The sequence below is a fragment of the Mus caroli genome, unplaced genomic scaffold, assembly GCF_978045245.1.
Source record: "Mus caroli unplaced genomic scaffold, Mus_caroli_1 scaffold_6, whole genome shotgun sequence".
In the NCBI taxonomy this organism is placed as follows: domain Eukaryota; kingdom Metazoa; phylum Chordata; class Mammalia; order Rodentia; family Muridae; genus Mus; species Mus caroli.
The window spans coordinates 52,809,561-52,827,128 of record NW_028227261.1 but is presented as its reverse complement, the minus strand read 5'-3'; the positions used below and the strand labels follow the sequence as shown (position 1 = coordinate 52,827,128).

Sequence of the window (17,568 nt, the reverse complement as noted above, 5' to 3'; positions counted from 1 at the left end):
ACTTTTCAGGCATCTCTCACAAGCTGGCCCTCTGTCTCACCTTATCTTTCACCACTGTTCTTAGTGGGTGTAGCTCTCTGTGCATTCAAGTCTCTGGCTGAAACCTTCTGGAACCATGTGCCAGCCCTTCAGTGATATTAATTCTGCAAAGCTAACATAGAGGACTTAGCAAAGCTGTAGACACACCTCTAAGTAACGTTCAGGCAGAGTATCAGAACACTTCTGGATATATAGTAAGGCATCACCACAGATTTGCTTTATTATTATTTATAGCAGAGGTTCCCAACCTTCCTAATACTATGGCCCTTTAATACAGTGCCTCATGTTGTGGGAACTCCCAGCCATAAAATTATTTTTGTTGGGACTTCATAACTGTACTTTTGCTACTGTTATAAATCCCAACGCAAATATTTATGTTTTCTGATGGTCTTAGGTAACCACTGCCATTTGACCTGCAAAAGGGTCACGGCCCACATGCTTGAGAACCACTGGTTTGTAGGCTTGTGGACTTGGTATTATTCTAACTTCCATTTTATAGGTAAGACGCCAAAGTCCAGAGTTGTATAACTGGCCTCTGTTCTCAGACCTCAATGAAGAAGAGACAGGGTTCCATTTCATTGTTTGACACCAGTCTCCATCCATGTTGTTCACCTTCATTAAAATAATTTGCTAATCACACACATACATACATCCTTTATGCAATAACCCACCGCAGTTTTTAGAGCAGATCAACTTGCCCTTAAGACAAGTTTACTTTGTCATCTCTTCCTTTTAAAACTCGACTGCCTCATAGGCCTAGGGAAAAGCATGTGTATCTCTCAGGAGACTTTAATAGTTAAACGCAGAAGCCATAGAAAGATGGATCCTTGTGGGAAAACAATGAGGCTTTTAAAAAAAAATTATTATTGTTATTATCATTAATTATTATTATAAAACTCTTGTAAGTTACTAAGAAACTGAGTTGCTTTTTGATTTTGGCTAATTCATCTCTTCGCTTGGCCTCTTTAGCATTTCACAGCCACCAATATCTCATATTCCCTCTGGAGGAAAGAATCAGACTATGTCGAGATCTGGGTAATACTAAGTGAGGGTGTTATAAATGATCGGCCCTATTGTTAGAGTTTCTGACCTGATCTTCAATAAAGGGATTTTCATAGCCCCGGCTCTGCTATTCTTCCTTAGTTTAAAGACCTTTCTCTAGCCTCCAGACTTCATCATCTGCTCCCTACAGTGATAGGCCTTCCTTACTCAATTCAATTTATTTCCTTTTGCTTTGTTGTTTTAGCCTGGTTAAACCCAGGAACGCAGGACACCAGGCCTGGGAGTCCCTCCCTTTGAAGGACTCCTAGGACTTTTGATAGCACTCAGGTGACAGACCCTCAGCTCCACCAGACCTCGTGCCTGAACCTTTCCCCATCCTAGCAAGTTGCCAAGCCCCAGGCTCCGCCCATTCCTCCAGCGCAACCTGGACTGATTGCCTTCCCCTCTGGATTTCCCTTGGGGTGAACGACTGGGCTCCTAGGCGACTGAAGATCGCGGGAGGAGCGTCTTGCAAAACCTGCCATGTAGCAGGGGCTTCAGTTGGCAGCTGTAGCCGAGGCTGCGAGCGAGGCTCCCCACCTGGGGGCAAGCGTCGGCCCAGCTCGGCGGGAGGACGCGGTGACGGAGGGCCCCCGCAGCCCCGGGGTCGCGGCTGCGGAGCGGAGTGCGTGGGAGGAGGCGACGCGCGCACGCCTGAGGCGGCCGGCGCTGAGACTCCTGCCTTCAGTCCCCCTCTCCCGCCTCTCGCCCCAGAAATGAGCTGGAGCATCGCCTGTTTGATTCCAGAGCCCGAATCGGGTGGGTTCTTTTGTTTCTTTGTTTTAATGACAGTTGCCAGCCCTTGGGCATGTCATGCGCAATTAATTTCCTGCTTCCTTTCAAGGCAGCTGGGGTGAATTTTTTTTTTTTTCCTGCATCATCCTTTGGGGGATGGTTGTTTATGATGTGACGTCAGTGAATTGATTTTTCTCTCGTGAATGAGAGGAAGAGACACACAAGGAGAGACAGAGAGACCTAGACAGAGAGACAGGGCGCGGGGGTGTGGGGGCCAGAGAGACCGAAAGAGAGCGCGAGCCAGCCACAGATGACAGATGTGCACAGAGGCCAAGCGCTGACATTTGAAATTCCTTCAGGTCAAAGTGAGGTTGGAATGGGAGTGTAAAAGTGTGTTGCTAAGATCTGGAATTACTAAGAAGTGTTTTCTTAAAAAATAAGTAAAAGAGAGAAAAACGGAAAAAAAAAATTCCCTGGGATCAGCCTCCTGGGCTTCTTTCTCGCTGGCATCCCCTGTCAGGGTGGCAGTTCAGATCATCGGGCGCCCCAGAGCCGCAATAGGCTTGCAAGGACCACGAGGAGGGGCGGGGGAAGTGCGTCACCAGGTGGGGAAGGGGCTGTGTGTTTGGAGAGGAGCGGGAGGCAGTGGGGGTAGCGAGCAATGGGGACGGGAAATGGGTTCCGTGCGCTCTCCGGGGGTATTGTGTCAGGAGATGCAGGCTGGCTACCATGTGACGCGGTCCAGAGCTGAAGGGATTGGCCGAGGCAGCGCAGGCGGTGCAGCTCGCCGGCTTGCTGTTCCTCTCTGCCTTTCTCTCACAGCATCTTCCTGGGAGACTGTAGGTGAAGCAGCACCAGCTGCATCCATGGCCGGTCTTTCAGGTTAACACTTGTCTCCTTTGGCTTGGCAGCAAGCAGAGCAGACCTCAGCGGCAGCTTTGTGAGGACTTAGCTGGGACCTGGAAGCGTATCCTCCTGTGTTTTTTCTGACTTCTTGGAAAATAAGGAATGCAATTCTGCCACCATGATGGAAGGTAGGATTCCCTCTGCTGTGGTTGGCTGGCTCCAGGCAAGATTTGGGTAGACCAGTATGGAAGAATGCATGCAGCCCGTGGTGTCTGTGTCTAGAACCTGGCTGCCAGGATTTTTGCAAGCAGATACTGCAGCTTGCTTGCAACCGGGCCCAGGCTTAGACTAATGGAATCAAACCACAGGGTTTCTATCTAGCTCAGAATCTCCACAGCTCCCAGCCCCTTTGAAAAGAGAAAAGCCTAAGTGTTTGCAGGAAGCTGAGGCAGCCAAGAAGAAGGTCTCAGACCAAACAAGTTGGGGAAGAAGATAGGGGGTTTCTGTGGAAGGTTAAGCACGCTGGTTAAATCTGCAATGGAAAGTAATTTTCCGAAATTGATATTAGACAGAAGAGGTCATCGAGAGAGTTACCTATGCTGGCATTTTCAGTGAACTGCTTACATATCTTGTAAGATATTCTGATCTTTGGGATTTGCATTATAGTATTGGAGTGAGGGGTGCAACAAATTTGGTTCATAAACTGGAGTTTTATGAGGGCTGTCATTGCAGCAGAATGAACGATCTAAGAAAAAGACCTGGGCCTCTTTGCTCCTTCATCAGGATCAGACCAGTTCATAGAGGAAATGGCTCTTAGTTTAGCATCAAGTGATTAGTTGCTGATTATCTTACTGCATTTAATACCAAGTGGAAGGAGGACCTTCCCCTGGGAGATGCTATTTAAACTACATTTTATTCTACCAGCTTGCCCTTTCCAGTCTAAGATAGTGACAGCCAACATCGCCTCAGAAAATGCAACAAATTGGTCAGAGAAGAAGCAGACAGCTCTGTGCTGGTTTTGATTTTCTGTTTTCACATTACAGGATGGTGTAAAACTCCTGGCCTTTCCTAAGATGACAGGCAGAAATTTTGGACCCAGGCTAGATTTTATAATGCAGAACCTAGTGTATAATGGGTCTCAGATCAGCCACAGAAATGTCAGAGGGGCCACCTAAAGCCAAGGTCTGTCCTACCAGTTGCCAATGGTCAATGGACCTTAGCAATTTACCAAACTGGAATAAAAGGGAGATGGTTTCAACAAAACCAGTGAAGCCCCCCTTCTCTCTCCACCACCCTCCCTTCCCCCTTTCCTCCCTCCCCCCCCCCCCCCCGTCATCATGTCAAATGTCATTAGTGTGACTCTAGGGAGAGAAGAATTCTGGGGTAGAAGCTCATAGATTCAGAGAAATAGCCTTAAATGGAGGCAGCGCATCATTCCGTTTAGAGCCTGGTCTTGTGTTCAGAGAGCTAAGTGAGATTGTTAAGATTCTATGATTAAATCAATTTTAGTTAATTCCAAATGAATGTAATCTTTGACTAGCAAGCAAGATAAACAGAAAAGGTATAACTTACATACTTTTTAATTCAAAGCCCACAAGACTTATCCTCATCAGGAAAAAAAAAGATAACTTGTCTATAGAAGGGTACTATTTTTTATAGCTAAATTTTACAAAGGATGTGTTGAAATGCATCTGCATACATTCTGATTCAATTCTAATCTTCCATGGGAAATTTGAGGACCGTTCCTTTCACTTCTGGGCTTGAAACTATCCCATGAGTTCTTTGGAGGTTGGTAGCATTTCCTGATGATCATTAGTGGTTCTCCTGGTAATCAGGTCTGTAGTGCCATCCGGAACATCAGCTTGAAGCCCTGAGATAAGCTTATCTGAGCTACAGAAACTGAAACGGGAACTCTAACAAAGGCTGGTGTTGAGATGAAGTAGCACTGTGGTTAGCTTGCCCAATTTACCTAATGGAGGATGTTATCTTCTCACTGGTGGGATCAGAGATGACAGGATGGGTTCTGCTGCCTCTAATGAATCTCCGCAGGAGAAATTAGACAGGTGTGCCCCCTGCTTGCAAATTCCATGTGAAACGAATAAACATTTTCTATTCGTAATTCCTATTTAAAAGGTCTCCTATTAATTGTTCAGTGACCTTGGAAAAACAGGTAGGACCCTTAATCAGAAATCTATTTCCCAGTCAGTAGCTTTCCAACTAAATTGCCAGTCTCTTTTCACAATGCCTGTGTCTATTTCTGAGAGTGCATCCCAGAATTCCTGCTCTAAATTTGTCTTACTCTGAAGATGTGTTACAGCAGTTATGTCCATTGAACCACCCCAGAGAATACCAGGGTATTGCTCATGCCACAGTAACCTTGGGAAGATGAGAACTCACCCAGGGTGCCAGAAATGCTGTCCTAGCAGGTCTCAGGTGAAATGCCATGTGTGTCTTGTGAGACTACACTGCCAAGCATCTGCATAGTTAGTCTGTTCTCAGCCAGAGCCTGTGTGACACATACACATGGTCACACATGCATGTGCGGTCATGCACATAAACACAGTTCTAGAGAGGCTGTAGTTGATACTAACGTGTGCGCGTGCGTGCGTGCACACTGCTCTATTACTGCAGTGATTCTGTCTGCTGCTTGGAGAAAGCCTGGCAGGGCAACTTTTCAGCCCCTCCTCTACTTTGTGGGGAACAAGAATAAATACATATTTAGATGAATGCATTATGGTTCAGATTCATATCTCTGTTTGATTGGAACAGTTTGTAGGCTTCGTTCATTCAGTCTCTTTTGGAAGGCCTGGTCTTAGATGAGGAATGGTACCACCTCCCTCTTGCTCTCATACTGAGAGCCAACTTTTTTTTTTTTTTTTTATATTTTTATTACATATTTTCCTCAATTACATTTCCAATGCTATCCCAAAAGTCCCCCATAGCGCCCCCCACTTCCCTACCCACCCATTCCCATTCTTTTGGCCCTGGCATTCCCCTATATTGGGGCATATAAAGTTTGCAAGTCCAATGGGCCTCTCTTTCCATTGATGGCGGACTAGGCCATCTTTCGATACATATGCAGCTAGAGACAAGAGCTCCGGGGTTCTGGTTAGTACATCATGTTGTTCCAACAATAGGGTTGCAGATCCCTTTAGCTCCTTGGGTACTTTCTCTAGCTTCTCCATTGGGAGCCCTGTGATACATCCAATAGCTGACTGTGAACATCCACTCCTGTGTTTGCTAGGCCCCGGCATAGTCTCACAAGAGACAGCTATATTTGGGTCCTTTCAGAAAAATCTTGCTAGTGTATGTAATGGTGTCAGCGTTTAGAAGCTGATTATGGGACGGATCTCTGGATACAGCAGTCTCTAAATGGTCCATCCTTTCATCACAGCTACGAACTTTGTCTCTGTAACTCCTTCCCTGGGTGTTTTGTTCCCAATTCTAAGAAGGTGCACAGTGTCCACTTTATAACTGCAGGATCCTCCGACAGATCACCACCACTGTGTGGTTCCATGGCTTTATTTTAGTTATCCTCATGAAAGCAGTATCTTTTAAGAGACTTGACTTGTTGCTTCCTGAATTCTTTATATTTTTGACAGTGGTTGGTACTGAGTTGTTTCTTTGCTGAGAAGAGCTACAGTACGATGATGTTTGGATGTAGAATGGGAGTGAAGGTGGTAAGCAAAAGGCACTTTTGCTATGGCTATGTGTGTTGCTGGTGCTGTGTGCATTGCTGGCGCTAAGAAGGGGTCAGTGTGGTTAGGGCAGGGAATCAGGGGCTATTCTTTGATACATTGTTATTAAAAATCTTAAATGGCATTTCCTAAGATAACTGAAAGTAAGCTAAAGTTTCTTAGAGTCTTTTCACATGGGAGGCTGGTGGGTATGTTTCTTATCCCATGCAGAAGTAACTGGTGCTCTGTGGTTTTGAATCTCATCTTTAGGCTCATATGTGCTGTGTTCAAAATGTCAGTTTCCTGCTGTCAACAATTTCATTCTGTATAACAGTTTTGAAACAGGAAAAGAAGCCTATTTAGAGGATTTCATTGCAACCCAAGATAAATAAAATACATTTTATTTATTTACTATTCACAGGAATGTCTGTATAAGTATATTTTAGATATGGTATTTTATAAAACTTTTTCCAAATTTAAAAAATTAAACATAACATAATACATTGTGGCAGGAAAACAAGGTAGAGTGGAATTTTAATTCAAGTCCGTTTAACAAAACTCATAATTTTCAGCCTCTAAGAAAACTTTTTTCTTTTTTACTTTGTATCAGAGCAGGCGTGTTAGGCACACTGAAAAACACGCATTTCTTTCTCCACATGTATATTCTATTTCTCTCTACTTGAAACTCCAACTGCTGGCAGGGCCCTGCCTTTTTTCCCTTATTAGTGTTTTCCTATTCTGCAAATGATTACTTAGATGGTTTTGTCCAATTTGAGATTAACTGAACATCTGTTGCTGCAATAAACCTGCAAACTCTAGAAATGGAATTTTCTATTTGGAAAATTCTTTGATGTGATTTAAAAAAAAAAAGAGGGAACAAAGCATTTTGAACAAAAGTGTTCATTTTATAGTTAGCTCTGGAGGCTTTAGAGGTGCTGTAAATGCTACTGGCTCCCTTCCCTTACATGGGGAAGTGACTTTAATAAATCTAAGTGTGCATCTGAGATTCTGATATGCGCTCTGTCATTTATGTAATCCATCTCCATCTTCAGTTGTGAGTTGGGAAGAGACTGTTTGGTTCTCATCCAATTCCAGTGGGCAACTTCAAATCTCTGAAGTATATGAATGAGTGTATAGTCTTATACTAGTCCATCGGGGTGGTTAACCCAGTTTTAGACTGGATTCTAAATACCTGCTATGAGCACACCAGCTATCAAGTGATGCAGCAGAAGAGAATGGTGGCATTTTAATGTGTTTTTAATTTCAAAGATTGCTTTTGGATATTGCTATTAGTCCTCCCACATGGCTTCTCTGAGTCAATTATTAACAAAGAAAACTTAATTAGAAGAAAATGAGGAGCTAGAGACAAAATTTGAAGGCACCTCCAGAAATTATTATGCATAGGAAGTTTTGGTGGCTTGTGATAATATTGTATTTTTCGATTCTGTTCAGTTTTACCTTTTCATTCTATCCTTGTGGCCTACCTTTCCTTAATTCTATTTTGTCATAGGAAGCATCGTCCAGTGATAAGGTCATTACATAAACTCATAGATGGAATAAAGAATGGGAGAGATTTTACTGAAATGACTAGGAAGGAGTTGAAGGAAGGGTTTAATGGGCCGTGGTACATTCTAGCTTGTGCATCTTGGAAGCTTGAGAAAGAAATTAGCTTTGTGAAGAGGTGGTCATAGATAGACAGGATGCACAGTGAGAGCAGGGCCCTCTGGGAAGAAGGCAGACTTGCACTGGCCATACATATCACGGTAGGGCTAGCATAGCTTTCTCACAATAGGACAGCTACTGGAGATGTACTGTAGATGTGGGAGGGGTGAAGTTCCATTCTTGGAATCTGAGTATCAGCTCATTTCTTCTGTAGGATATTAGAGATGGATGGAACATCTGTATTTAAATATCTTACACTGTGCTACTTCCTTGTTTGAAATGTCCATTCCTCCCATTTCCATCTCTTTTTAAATCCATAGTCTACATGAGCTTGTATGCTCTGGCCGACTCTTCTTCAGGTTCATCTGACGCTTTAGTAACATAGAGAATCATACTGCATGCCTTCTGGTATTTAGAATAGTCCTTTCCCTCCAGCCAAACTCTTGATTTGCAAAAATTGTCCTTCATAGCTTGCAGACTCACCAGTTCTCTTATAATTTCTGCAAAACTGCCACTCCTTAGCACTACTTCCCTTTTGTTCTTGTTATCCTCAAATCCCACGCACACACCTTGGGCCACTGAGTCCTCAAAGCTGAAGGCTTGGAGGTAAGCTCCATAAAGGCAGACATCTGGTCTACCTTGTTCACCTCTGTAGCTTTCATACCTAGAGAAGGCCTCATACGTTTACTCATTGAGTACGTGAACAAAACTAGATATAAATATATAGCTCTGATAACTACACTCTGTACATGGTACATGTAAAAATTAATTGTTCACATTTATGTTCTTCCTAGCGACACAAAACTTATAAACATGACACAGAATTGGAAAATAAGACAATGTGTTATGAAGTGTTAAAAAATAGTTCATCTGAGAATATGCACTTGAGTTTGACTTAATCTTGGTGAGTCTTCCCAAGGAAAAGAATTCATATTGAGAAGAGACATGCTGTGCAACACCTATGCAAAGAAATTTTTTTATTAGATGATTTCTTTTTCTTTATTTACATTTCAAATGTTATTTCCTTTCCTGGTTTCCCCTACAAAAAAAACCCCTATCCTCTATCCCCTACTACCTACCCCTGCCCACCAACCTACCCACTCCTGATTCCTGGTCCTGGCATTCCCCTACAGTGTGATATCAAGCCTTCACAGGACCAAATGCCTCTCCTCCCATTGATGACCAACAAGGCTCAGCTACATATGTGGTTGGAGCCTTGAGTCCCTCCATGTGTACTCTTTGGTTGAGTCCCTAGGAGCTCTGGGGGTACTGATTGGTTGATCTTGTTGTTCCTTCTATGGGGCTGCAAACCCCTTCAGATCCTTAGGTACTTTCTCTAGCTTCTCCATTGTGGATCTTGTGCTCAGTCCAGTGGTTGGCTGAGAGCATCCACCTCTGTATTTGTCAGGCACTGGCAGAGTCTCTCATCAGAGAGAACTATATCAGGCTCCCATCCACAAGCACTTGTTGGCATCCACAATAGTGTCTGAGTTTGGTGACTGTATATGAGGTGGATCCCCGGGTGGGGCAGTGTCTAGATGGTCTCTCCTTCAGTCTCTGTTGCACACTTTGTATTTCTTCCCATGGGTATTTTGTTCCCCCTTTTAAGAAGGACCAAAGTATCCACAGCTTCTTGAGTATCCATCTTCCTTCTTGAGATTCATGTGGTCTGTGAATTGTATCTTGGGTATTCCAAGCTTCTGGGTTAATACCCACTTATCAGTGAGTGCATACCACGTGTGTTCTTTTGTGATTGGGTTACCTCACTCAGGGTGATATTTTCTAGTTCTATCCATTTGCCTAAGAATTTCATAAATTCATTGTTTTTAATAGATGACTAATACCCCACTGTGTAAATGTATCACATTTTCTATATCTATTCCTCTGTTGAGGGATATGTGGCGTCTTTCCAGCTTCTGGCTATTATAAATAAGGCTTATGCAAAGAAATCTGAGTCAATACAGTGCATGTCTCCTTGATATTTTGCCTTCTCTTGCTCATCTCTCCTGTTTTTCCATCCCACCATTTTCATCCTGTGCTCTTTTTCCTTTTCTCTGCTTTAAGGCAACGCCTGAATATGATAGATTCTAAAGCTAGAGAGTTTGAAGTAAAAAATAATTTAAAATAAATGGAGGAATATCATGAGTGTCTAGTTGAGTGATGTGCTTGTGTGAACAAAGATAGCATCATAGAATGTGAAGTTTTTCAGATGATGAATTATTTCTGAGTAGAGAATTTGTCTATTGTGCTGAACTCCTATAGCATGGGCTTTTGTATATAAAGAGTATGGATCAAGAAGTGAGACTTAAGTGCAAGTCTAAATGTTGGGACTGCTTGGCTGGGTGCCATGAGGAAGTTACTTGACATTCCAGGCTGTGTTTCCTCAGGACAGCATGAGATGATTGATCTGTCCTAGCTCTAGAATACCCAGCTCTGAGAAACCATGGCCTCTGCTGAATGATTGCATTCTCCCAAATTCTTTCTCTAAGGCTGAATTTTGAGGCTAGGCTCCTGTCCCCAACCCCAAAAACATATACCCGGCACACAATTAACTCAAATAGATTACTTGTCTCCTCTGTTGGTTAATGAGCTTCTGTTATGTTTGCATGCCACAGATTTGTTTTGCATCTTTGCTGTACTAGAAGACAAGCAACTATGTACCTGCCACCTATAGAACCTAGTCTACAACTATTTATTTATCCATTAAAATATGTATTGAACTATTAAGAATGCATAGAATAAGTGTCTAGCACATAAAGTCATAAATGAGATATCTTTATCATACCCTTTGTCTCAAGGATCAAGGAACATCACAGAAGAGCAAGCCCAAAAATTGTGAGAGCCAGAGGTTAGGGATTGTCAGAGCAAAGCTGTGTCTTCTAGCCATGACAAGGATAATACATTGATGGATTCACAACACCTCTGGTTGCCTGTTGTGGTGGTTTGAATAAGAATGGTCCCTGTAGGCTCATATATTTGAATGCTTAGTTTCAGGGAGTGGAACTGTTTGAAAGGAACAGGATTGGGCAGTGTGTCCTTGTTTGAGGAGGTATATCACTGGGATGAGCTTTAAGGTTTCAAAAGCCCATACCAGGCCGTCTTTCCCTACCTTTGGATTCAGATGTAGCTCTCAGCTACTGCTCTAGCTCCATGCATACTACATTGTCTCCTACAATAACAATAATGGACTGACCCTCTGAAACTGTAAACAAGTCCCCAATTAAATGTTTCCTTATATAAGAATTGCAGAGGTCATAGTGTCTCTTCACAGCAAAAGAACACTGACTGAGATACCTGTATAAGACCTGAATATGAACCAAGCCAGTCAGCATTCCATATTTATAACAGTTGGATCTTTAGAAGGCTGGGATTATCAGGCCAACACAATGAATGTCTAATGTTGGTGCCTCTTGGACTTATTCTTCCCACTCTTTTAAGTAAATGGAGATATGCCATGTCCTTGTCTCAGTCCATCATTCCAAATCCACAGAGCTGAACATACAGCTTTGAACTTTGAATACATCCAACGAAGAGAAGTTATACCTATGATAAGGCTCATTCAGAACTGGGATCACTTGTCAAGTGGTGAGCTTTCAGCTGGATCTCAAAGGCCTTTACAGAAGGGAGAAGGAGCAGAGGAGCCACTATCCCTATCTGAAGAGCCGTTGATAGTTGATAACTGCTAGGGTAAGGGGAGTCAGTTTTCTTTAGCTAGGTATGGTCCCTGGTAGGTTGAGCATACTCCAGTAGATGGCCCCCCAGATTTATGCAGATGTGGTCAGCACAGTTTGGAGCCATTGAGTTATAAAAAGCATTCTTGTTTTTGATTAAGAGGATTGATTTTCTATGGTGGTGAAGGGTTTGGGGATGAATGCAAAAGGAGTTAGGGGAGGGGCAAAGAGTAAAGATGATTAAAATACATTGTATGCTTATATGAAATTCTCAAAGAATTAATAAAACATTGTGTTTTAAAGAAATTGATAAAAATGAGTATGTGATTAAAAGGTATGTATTGGATCCTAGGCAACTTGTTCAAAATGCTAGGCATTCAATGATGAGTGATATAATCCAAACTTCCTCCAGAACCACTTGGAACTTTTTCTTTAGTCTCAGGTACTATAATCACACTAAAAATGACAGGGAAAAGGAGCCAGCTGTAGTCACTGTCTTTAGAAACCTGAGTCTGGCATGGTGCCTAGTAGATACTACCTTCTCACACACTTTGCCATCCCACAGCCTCTCTGTGTGGGAGAAAGAATAAGTGTTAACATCCTGATTTCCAAAAAGCAGAAAGTGGGGCTCTGTGAGATGAAGTGACTTGATAAGCAAACCAATGAATGCCATAAGTAGCTAGACTCTGACTCCCAGGCAAGAACTCTTCCTGTGTTCAGGGGTATGGCTGGAAAATGTGGGTCTCTGACATGCAAGCAGCAGGCTGTCTAGAGTGGGGTATTGCATCGCAACTAGGAAAGTTGGTTTCATCACCTCTTTCTAGTCCTTGCCATCAGCCATCAGCTTGAAGAAGGACCCTAGCTTAGCAAAGGGCTCTGCTCCATTCAGGAGCACTCATTGTCTTCCCTGGAGTTAATGGTGACAAGGACCACACTGTCCTGTCACTCTTCCCAGAGACTCTAAACTTTCACAGCTGACATTCTGCAAAACATTTCATATGAAAACCTGCTTCTCACCATGAACAAAAGCCCCTTTCTCCCTTAGAAGGACAGCTCATTTTCCCCTGGCATCTTGTGAAAGCTTGGGCTATTATCATGAACATACGATAGTGCACTCCATCATTTGAAGGTTAACTAAACTGGTCCAGCCTCATTTTATAGTTGAGGAAACCTACGCCAAAATGCAGCAACTTATCCAAGGGTCTTTATTTTGTCTGGAAGATAAAGGAACATTCACTTTAGTCATGATTCCAAAAATGTGGATAGACAAAGACTGGGAACCCATGGTGTCTTTCACGTTCAAAGGTGCTGAGGGTGGTTGGGCGACTGCCAAAAGACACACAAATGAATGTGTCCCCAGGGTCAACATTCTACTGAGCGCACATACAATGGGACCATTTATAGCACTTTCCTCTGTGAGCTCACGCACCTGCTGTCAGGGAAGAGGACAGGCCTTGAACCCCCCACCAGCTGTGTGACCTTGAGTGAGTGCAGGAATGGCCTGCCCTCAGCTTCCCCATGCTCCATGTAGGAACAGAGCTGGTTTCCACCTCCCAGCCCACAGTGGGGTAATGAATATGAAAACATCCAAAAGAGCCTGGTGCACATTCGTTGTTTTCTCAGGGTTCTACCATAGGTTACTCATTCATTTTCAGAGGCTTAACCTTGCTTCTCGACACTGTGCCTATCATATAGAGGGTTTCTGTACTGCCTCTGCAGACAGGCCTTGCACTCGTCCCTCTTCTACATACCCACTTGTAATTTATTAGCATCTTCTATCATCCTTTATTCTCCATGTCCACATGATAGGCTGCTCCTTTCTGGACCATGCCCCACATCGTTAATCAATCCCAGAGGTCTTTCTGTCCCGCTTCAGTAACTATCTTGACATCATATTCTGGGATGCTTGTGAGAATTTGTTGGAGTTGGCACATGGCTTATCACTCTGTGTTTCCTTCCATGGACCCTTTCCCAGAGTCAAAATAGAGTGAATAAAACCAGAATGCGGGTGGTCTAGCTATGCATCCCCACATCACAAATTCTTCCTGAGTAGCTGAAACAGAGATGAAAAATTGCCCATAGCATTACATAGCACTAACTATAGCAACAATGACAAGACATAGTCTAATCCTCAGAGCAGGGCAAGTGCATGCTTTTTGTGCTGGTGACTTTAACCTTCAAGTATCTCTTAGATTCTCATGACATGACCCTAATGTGGATGATGGAGGCAGATACCAGGTAACCAAGCTCATGCTCATGTTTGGATTCTTTCCTGATTCCTCACCCCATCCTCCCATTCTCAATGGATTCTTAAGGATGTAGACCACCCTGCCCAACTTCCTGTCTTCCCATTAAGTCATTTCATCAGACTATGTCACCTCCAGTGTGTCAGGAGCCAGACCCTTCTCCTGTCTGTTATCAGTTTCCTTGCCTATGACATAAACTGTGCTGTGCAAGGCTGCCCCGTGAAGCACCTTTCCTTCTCACTGCGCTGGCTGAGCAACGCAGAACCCTTTCTTACCTCCTTTCCCTTCCATACACTGTTCTTCCCGTCCCTTTACAGTGACAAGTCCTAGTTGGTGCTCATTCAAGGTCACACAAGTGCCCTCTTTATGTGCCAGAAGGCCCTTCTCCTTGCTCATGTGGAGTATCCTACATGGCTACATAGGTTACACAGCATGCTGGGGATGGTTGACTTTGGTCAGACTGACCTTCACCAAACCTCAAGTCTGTGACTTTGGGAAGAGGGTGGATCTGTTTCCTCATTAAGAAAATGAAAGCTGCAGTTGTGGTCATTTAACATGAAAAGTTGTAAGAATTCAACCAAAACTTAGACTTCGAGTAGTTGTTCTTAACCTGCAGGTCTTGACCCTTTGAGGCTCACACATCAGATATCTACATATCAGATATTTACATTACAATTCTTAATAGTAGCAAAATTACAATTAGGAAATAGCAGTGAAGATAATTTTATGGTTCAGGATCACCACATGAGGAACTATATTAAAGGGTTGCACCATTAGGAAGGTTGAGGACCACTGACTTAGACAAGACCAAACCACTGGAAGGAGGTAGGGAAGCGGGGAGTGAAAGAAAAGAGGGTGGGGGAATTGGTTTCAGGAATTGGCTCATATGACTTGTGGGGACCAGCATGGCAGTTCTGGGTTAGGCAGGGGTCGGTTCTGCTGCAGCCTATGTGCCCAGTGTTGAGAGTTCAGTACGTTTCAGAGGTCGTACTCTGTGGGCACAAGACTTTCTTTTCTATCAGTCCCGTTCCTCTTATAAGAGCTAGAGACTATGCCTTGGCTGAAGCCTGCCCTGCTCATTTTAATTAACCCAGTGGGGGTCCTGTGTCGGGACTCAGATATCATCCACTGAATGAATGAGCATGGGAAAGGGATTATGGACCTTAGCAGGGGCAGCACCTAGCACACAGTTATTCTTAGACTCAAAGGTCTTAACCTTTGCAAGGCATTTAGAAGACAGCTTGGTCCACAGTGAAGCTTAGTACATGTGACTCTGCCTGGCCTACAGAGGCTTCTGTGTGATTTTGAGATGTCAAGTAGTGCCCTGGATTGACTCCTCTCTGCAGCTCCAGAACACAGTGTGCCATGGAGGACCACCCATCAAGCTGGTCCTGGCAGCACGAAGGATTGTCGCACCCATGTCTGTCCAATGTTCTCCCCACCCCCTTCGTTGTAAGTTTAAAAGTTTCACTGTTTGAATATTTGACACCCAAAATGTCACTGTGATGAAATAACCATTGCTACAACTTACTGAGTGTAGGAATATGGTCTCTGAAGATGCACAACCTGAACGAAATTCCATAACTCTCAATGATAATATTAGCAAAATGGTAAAGTAATGCCTAGTGCATATAATTGTTAGGACGATTAAATGAGATGCTGCATAATCTGCACTCAGCACAGTACCTGACATACTAAGTACATGCTTAATAAAGTATAGCTCTTAATTGCTTTTTAATCAAAATATTTTATGTCAAATTCTAAATATACATATATGTATATAGCTGTGCACACATACATATATGTCTGTACATACACATATGACATTTTCTCTATCAATTTGGTTATAACCACTATTCTAAGCAGCGTTTACTTTGTTCAAAACCATAAATTCCAAGAATGACCTCTCAAATTTGGTGAACTTTTTCAAGTTATTTAACCTCTCTATTTCTTGGTTTCTTCTTCTGCACAAGATAGTCTCTACCTGAAACCGTTATTATAAGGATTTGATTCATTCAATATTCAACATTTATTGATATTATCATTATTATTAATTCTACACATGATCTTGAGGTAGTTTTCAAAAGCATTGTTATTATTGGTTGCTTAATATCCCATTGATTGATAAGTTATGTCATGAGATGTTTAGATTGTTACCAGGAGCTTAATTTGTGATTGAGCTAAAATTGCTCATATCAATAACTCATGTATTAAATATGAATTTGGGGGTCTTGCTCAGTGAGTTATAGTGGTGCTTTGCTTCTGGCTTTGCCCAGTGGTTTTAGAAAAGCTATTCATTATGGAAGAAGAAAATAAGCTATAGACAGAGAACTTTGCTTAACTCAAAAACTACTCTCTCCTAGCCCTGCTGCTCATTGGCTGTGACATGAGGCTGAGTCTATTCATGGTCAGGAAAAGGTTTAACACTCCCTCTGCTGGTTGTGCATCTTGGGCATTTTGCCACCTCTCTGTGTCCTCTCCTGTATCATGATGAATATTTTAGGCATCCCTAACTTTACCACCTTGTCATAAAGAATAAAGCACAAAATGGAAAGTATTTTGGAACTTATGAAAATTTATAGAGATAAAAAATATAGCCTTGGGGATGTTATTTTCTGTTGTATCTTGGTAGCTTTGTTTTCCATTTTAGGATTAGGTTTGATATAATAAGCCTGAAAATGTAACTAGTTTTAAGGTCTCTGATGAACATTCAACACTGCCAACCTCCCCCACATCCACTGCCTCTCAGGTCTACAAACAGTCTTCATTTTTGGATACCAGGGGTGTATACCTTTCTGTTGTGTTGAATTATTTATTACATTGAGGGAAACTATATATAACTTTGTTAAGCTGGATAAAAATATTGTTACTAATAATGGCTGTTTAGTGAGACAGTTTCAAATACAGATGAAAGTATGTTCAAATAAAATGAACCTTGGCCTGGTTACAAAGCAGCCAGCTATACATAGTTCTGAGCCCAATGTCAGATTAAAGGTAAGAGAGGATTCAGGTCTAATCTACTCCCTCAAAATGCCAGATCCAATTATTCAAACTGGATTTCTTCTCCTGGCTCTTCTCTTGCCTTCTCCTTCATGGCAGTACAGCTCAGCTTGGATCACTGAAGAATGGAGCTTGATGGGGATGGTGAGATTGTTTAGTCAGGAAAGTGCTCGCCACATAGACATGAGGACCAGGGTTCCATCCCTAGCCTGTGCTCCTGTATTCTTAATGCTTCAGTGTTAACATGCAAAGTGCTGGGGCTCCAGGTGAACAGAAATGCTGAGCACTAGGGCAGGGAGAGCACTCATAAACAAGTGGTATGTGAGGAATTATACCCAATTATACTCTGGCTTCTACACACATGCGCACACCATGCTGCCACATATACACACATGAACTCATGCCTACATGTACAAAATGCATCTTTTCACACTCTTGACCAGCTTTTAGCTTAGGGACATTGGAAGTGTTTTGATGACCATGGAATATTATGCAGTAGCCAGAGGTCTAGATGTGAGGTGACCAGGACACACAGAGGGACACAAAGATAACAACAAGGAGACAGCTTAGCGAAACAAACAAATACTTAACTTCGGGTCATGCTAAAATCAATAAAACCCAAGAAGAATCTTGTGCCAGATGGTAGGGTTG

The 17,568-nt window shown here is 42.8% G+C and overlaps 1 protein-coding gene across 20 annotated transcripts in view; it reads left to right on the top strand.

Moving 5' to 3' along the window:
* The first annotated feature begins 1,510 nt into the window (after positions 1-1,510).
* The window catches only part of Sgip1 (SH3GL interacting endocytic adaptor 1), a 209,652-nt gene continuing 193,594 nt past the window's right edge, over positions 1,511-17,568 (top strand). For 9 of the 20 annotated variants that reach the window (XM_085839154.1, XM_085839147.1, XM_085839157.1 and 6 more), the window contains exons 1-2: positions 1,511-1,839; positions 2,727-2,849. In XM_085839154.1, coding sequence (XP_085695280.1) covers positions 2,840-2,849 — 10 coding nt within the window. In that variant the 5' untranslated portion in view covers positions 1,511-1,839; positions 2,727-2,839. Of the gene's footprint in view, positions 1,840-2,502; positions 2,850-17,568 lie in introns of those variants that run through there. The other 11 variants (XM_085839146.1, XM_085839145.1, XM_085839149.1 and 8 more) reach the window with 3 other exon arrangements.